Below are 6000 nucleotides of genomic sequence, written 5' to 3'. Positions count from 1 at the left end.
GGAAGGGAAGGGAAGGGAAGGGAAGGGAAGGGAAGGGAAGGGAAGGGAAGGGAAGGGAAGGGAAGGGAAGGGAAAGGGAAGGGAAAGGGAAGGGAAAGGAAAGGAAAGGGAAGAAACTTTTAAGGAGAGAAAGGAAGGGAAGGGAAAAGACAATGGAATAGAGGGAAAGAGTATAGAATACCCCTTGATAGAAAGAGTCCAACATACACCTCCCTAACCCTTACTCCCTACCCCACCTAGTGCCATGTGTGATAAGCTTATATAATTTAAAGCCACTCCACACCCAGAGGAAAAGCACCAGGCTTGGCATCTGGAAAGACTCAAAATTAGACACTTCCCAGCTGAGAGACCCTGGGCAAGTCACTTGACCCCCATTGCCTAGCCCTTACCACTCTTCTGCCTTGGTGCCAATACACGGTATTGACTCAAAGATGGAAGGTGAGAGTTATTTTTAAAAAAAGAAAAAAAATTGATTCTATAGCAAAAACTGTATACAATAGCATACTTGGCTTTATGGCTTATTTCATTAGGTTTTGCTCATGTTCAGAGAAATACAGTAGAACTAGGGAAAGGAAGAGAATTTTTTTTCAAAAAGGGGAATTAAGAACTGTTTTAATTGATTAAGTCAGCATTGATAATACCCCTTAGAATAATAACATGAGTATAATCGCAATATTAAAAAGGCAGAGCAGGATTCAAGGAAGGGGTAATTAGGAAGATGGGAGAAGAAGGTCAATACTTCTCTGAGAATTTAAGATAGTCTGACACTTCCCAGACATTCCTGGTATTGACTGGAGCCCATAAATGCCAAGGTGACCCTGGAACTTTTCAATGTTTGGTTCCTTTGATGAATAAGATCAGATTGGAGCAGCACTGCCACCCAGTGGTTAAATGAGTACTTAAAACAGTAGCTTGAGGAGGGAGTGCATTCCAGGCAAAGGAGATGGTAGACTGAATGTTCACAGGTGGGGGGATGAAATAGCAACTTCAGGAATTACTAGTAGGCCAGTTTGGTCAAAACACAAAGTGTGGAAAGGGAAGTAATGGCTGGGAAGGTAAGTGAGAAGCAGTTTGTGAAAATTCTTAAATGCCAAGCTAAGGAGTTTCTTTTTTTAATCTAAGAAGTATTAGAGTGTCACTGAAAATGCTAAATATTCATAAAATATTAAAAGATCTAGAATACCTTCAAAGGGGGTATGGAAGACTCCCTCTGGAAAATTTTTGGGAAAACACAAAAAACAATCATATAATCTGCACAACTAGAAGCTATTAACTAAATCTTTCCCCTCTAAAATTATCTTCTCCCTGCTCCCATTTCTTGTATGTATTTATATTTCTGTAGTCTCCTATATTAAAACATAAGCTCCCTAAGCACAGGAGATGTTTTTCTGCTGCTTTGTATCTTGAGTGATTAGCAAAGTACTTGGTACATAGTAAGCACTTAATTAATGCTTGTTGGTTGGCTGATTGATTGGTGAGAACATGAATCTATTGAAATATTTAAGTATTAAGCACTCATTATTATTGTCCAGTCATTTCAGTCTTGTCTAATTCTGTGACATTATTTGGGGTTTTCTTGGCAAAGACACTGGAGTTGTTTGCCATTTCCTTCTCCACTCATTTGACAGATGAGGAAACTGAGGCAAACAGAGGTAATTGGTTTGCCCAGGATCACATAGCTAATAAGTAATCTGAAGTCAAATTCAAACTCAGCTCCTCCTGACTCCAGGCCCAATCAGTCTGCCACTGAGCCATCTACCTGCTCTCTGGACTTACCAGAGGCAGCCCTCAAACAACAGACATGAAGTCTTCTTTGTTAGGTTCATACTCAAAAGCCTAGTCCAAACAGAGGTAATCCTTTTTGTGCAGTGGAAAGAATGGTGAACCTAAAGTTGGAGGACCTGCTTCTAATTACTGATTCTTGTCACTTAACCTCTCAGTTATCTTATCTGTAAAAGGAAAGAGTTGGAGTAAATGACCTTTAAGCTCCTTCCAACTCCATGATCCTATGGTCCTTATTGGCAATATGCAATGCTCACCAAGAAAAACTTAAAAATCAGAGCATATCCATTCTCTCTTTTTGACTTGACTTCAATTTGCTTCCCTTTCTAAACTTTTACAATTGTCACTTGAGAAAAGTTTGCTCAAATAGATTTCTGTATTCTATTTGAATTATTTCTTCAGATATTAATAATACTTGGATTTCCTTAAATAAGCTAATTAAATGTCATTTAGTTTGTTTTAAACAATAACAATTCTGGAGGCAGCTATGTGGTTCAGTGGATTGAGAGTCAGATCCAGAGTCTTAGCTGTGTGACCCTGGGTAAGTCACTTAATCCCCATTGCCTGCCTCTTATAACTCTTCTGCCTTGGAATTGACCCTAAAATGGAAGGTAAGAGTTTTTTTAATAAAACAAAAAATAACAACACAACATTTTTCCAAAATGGTTTAAAACTATCATTTTCAAAGTTTTTAAAACATCATTATCTCTTTTGAGCCTCACAATAACCCTGTGGAAAAAAAGGTTCCAAATGTTATTATCTCATCTAATAAATTAGGAAACAATCTGCTTGAAGTTAGGGAACTTGCTCATAGTCACTGCTGGAAAGTGTCAGAAGCAGGTTTCAAACCCCCATGCTCCTGACTATAGATCCTATATTGTTGTATCACGATACATCCTCCAGTATTTCTTCAAAGAATGTTCAAAGGAGTCCTCTTACCTGTGGTTCTGAGAGGTTGGGAGGATCATGGCTGTCACAAAGAACAAACTCAAAGGAATCCTCAAAGATTTCTCCACCAAAGTGTCGATAATAGATAATCCCATTAAGCAGATCTCTCTGAAGAAAACCAGGGACTGGATAACCTGTTGGGTTACCATATACCATATACGTTTGCAACATTCTGCCTAACACCCTATAACATCAGACCTATCTCCAGCAACTGCCCAACTGCCCAATAAAAACCATGTACCCTGAGGGTACTCAATTACCTCACTGGTGCAGAATAGTTATAGAAACATTTGGAGTGGGGAATAGAAAGCAAGGTAGGGTGAAACAAAAAAAATCTTTATATAATTTTAAATGAAAAGAAATGTAGTTTTTCTCATGGCTAATATATTGCTGTGTAGAGATTCTGACTTGACCTTTTTAATAAATAGACTCATCGAACATTGGCACATTAACAGTTAATGTAAACGGACCATGCAAAAGTTCCTTTATGTGTGTCTGAAATCAATTGCTTTCCTACTTTAGCCAAACATCCCCACTTAATGCTTTCAGTACCATTTATTTCCATTGCCAATTTGTTTTTCCTTCCTTAAAATACAAAAGCAACTTTTTGTCCAACCGAAGACAAAACTGTCAAAAAAAGTTCTGACCAGAAGGTTCTAAATTACTGAGGATTTATAGGGTGTGCCTGAAAAATAATTCCATAATGATATGGGACTTCCTAAGAAACTGTGTTTTCACAGAACATAGAAGGGAGGGGGAAAAGGATATTCATATTGTTATAGCTATCCCCTGGCTTACCAATAAGTCCTGGCCCTGGCTTCTTAATGATTTCTCCAGCCTGGCAAGGTTTGGTGATATTAAAGAAAATGTAGTCGTCACTGGAGTCCACATCAGAAGCTTTCAGCATGGAGCCTTGGATCAACACAGTCTGCCCCTCGTCTAATTCAATCCCGACATTTGTTACGAGGAGAGGGGGGCTGTCATCTTTAGGCAGGATATTGATGGGAAACTTGTGGCGAGTGCTGTGATGGCCATCAAAAATCCTGAAGACCACAAAATCCTTGGTGGAGTCACTGTCATCATGATGGTAACGAACAGCCCCAGCCTGAATGTCAGCTACAGTGAAAATGAAGCCTTTCCCTCCTGGAGGAAAAAGTAGAGAAGGAACTGTTGAGACAAAAGTCTAAAGAACAGTAGGGGCGATTAGGTGGCTCAGTGATATGGGAGTTGCTGGGTTCAAATCTGGCCTCAAATACTTCCTAGCTGTCCAACCTAGGGCAAGTCACTTAATGCTAGGCCTAGTCTGTACCACTCTTTTCCCTTAAAAGGAACACATAGTACTGATTCTGTGCCAGAATATAAGGTTTTAAATAAAAATAAAAAGAACCTACAGGGAAAGAAATCATGTGGCAATCAATAGCTCTAGTTCGGGGCTCCTTCCTGTGTTATCCTCACCAATATCAACATCAGAAGCCTAAGACCTTTGTCATCCTTGGATAGCAAGATTAATGGCCCTCATGGGGACCAAAAACAACAGTGGATTTACTGGGAGTGGAGAAGCACAGGGATCACCCACCTCTCCTCCTGTAATGGAACTAAGAAAACTCATTTGGATTCAAACTGGCCATTCCTCTTGAAGGGTCTTCAAGGAAAGTGACATAGCTAAAGCTGCCCCTACCAAGTGTACCCAAAACATCATTTAATCCTAAATTGCCCTTCCTTTTTATTCATGAGTGCTATAAAAAATGGTACTATATTTTGGACAAACTATTGGGAGCATAATAAGAAATAAGCATATTGCTTTCCACATAACTTATAGATACAACAATCACTGTATGCCCAAAAGTTATCTGTTATACTTTGATGCCAATCCTGTCATTAACTTCACAGAAGCAAGACAATGGCTGTGGACAGGGAGGGTAACTGAAATAAGATCTGGAAATTATCCCAGACCTGGTGTGAAACTAGATAAGTCACTTTATCCTCAGACTTCCTACCTGAAAAAAGAAAAATCATGGTTTTCTTTCTGCTGCTCAATTAGAGACACAAATCTAGAGGATAATTACATTAAGCCCTTTGGTGTCTTTAGAAGAACAGAATATAATAAGAAAAGTATAAGACCTATTTTTGTTATGATGAATATTTGTGATTAGGTGACTAACCCTTCTTCATCAGTAAGGATCACAACTACCTTAAATTTATGAATAGTCATAACTAAAATAACAAGACCCACTCACGGAGATTTATTTTTATTATATTGAATTATTTATATTCCTGCATCCTGAATTGAGGGTTCAGACTTGCTCCTCATTCCTTTGTTCCTATGGAATTCAGAGAAATGCACTGCCCCAGAGAATCTTCCAATGAAGGCAAATGGAAGAGAGAGGTTGTAAGATTTCTCTTGCTCAGAAAATTATTTTAAAAAACTAGTTTAAGCTAGGAGAATCTATTAGAAACAGAACTAAGTCCTTGATTATCTCATTAGAAACAATGATTAGGACACATGATTAGACAGAACCAATTTCCCCTCTAGTAGTTGGGGAATACGAGATCAATACATAACTACCAATCATTTCCCAGGGAATAGGAAAGGGCTGAGAGTTATGACAGACTACCTCCTCGTTGGCTATTCACCAGTTACTAGAAGGAATGATGAATTCTGAGAAGCACAGCAAGACTGGACTGATCCAGAAGGAAGGAGGCAGAACTCCAAAAACAATATATACAATGACCGTAGCAAAGTAAATGGAAACAACAGTAAAATAATATGAAAACTATGTCATTGTACTGACTAAACTTAAATCCTGGGGAAAGTTGAGCAAACACTCAGCAATTTTGTATAAATTAGGGCTACTGATATGAAAGAAAAAAATGGTGGCTCATTGCGGAAGAAAAATATTTTTGGAAATGGAAAATTATACTTAAAAAACCACCAACAACTTTCTTTAAGTTTTTATTTTGAATATTTTCCCCTAGTTACATATTTCATGTTCTTTCCCTCTCCCCCAAACCTCCCTATCTCCCCTTAGCCGATGCACAATTCCACTGGGTTTTACATGTATCACCATCAACAACTTTCTAACTTGGGCCACTCATCTAATGTGGCAGGACCTTAAAGTCTTCATCTTCAAAATGGAGGTAATGGTATCTGTGTGATCTTTACCAATATAGTTAGGAGTTTTATTTTCTATTAATGCCTAAACTGCTGTATAATTGGGAGTTATCATCATTACTCGAGAGGGAGCATTTATTATTGTTGTTTGGTCTTTT

At 38.4% G+C, this 6000-nt stretch overlaps 1 protein-coding gene across 1 annotated transcript in view; it reads right to left on the bottom strand.

Annotated features, from left to right (window-relative positions):
- The window catches only part of LOC123248247 (FRAS1-related extracellular matrix protein 1-like), a 52572-nt gene that overhangs the window by 24724 nt on the left and 21848 nt on the right, over positions 1-6000 (bottom strand). The window contains exons 8-9 of the mRNA XM_044677224.1: positions 3529-3873; positions 2722-2864 (exon numbers count right to left, since the gene is read on the bottom strand). Of these exons, the coding sequence (XP_044533159.1) occupies positions 2722-2864; positions 3529-3873 (488 nt within the window). The remainder of the gene's footprint in view (positions 1-2721; positions 2865-3528; positions 3874-6000) is intronic.

This window comes from Gracilinanus agilis, chromosome 1 (assembly GCF_016433145.1).
Source record: "Gracilinanus agilis isolate LMUSP501 chromosome 1, AgileGrace, whole genome shotgun sequence".
Classification (NCBI taxonomy): domain Eukaryota; kingdom Metazoa; phylum Chordata; class Mammalia; order Didelphimorphia; family Didelphidae; genus Gracilinanus; species Gracilinanus agilis.
Note: the sequence above shows the minus strand (reverse complement) of the source record. Positions and strands in the feature narration are given on the sequence as shown.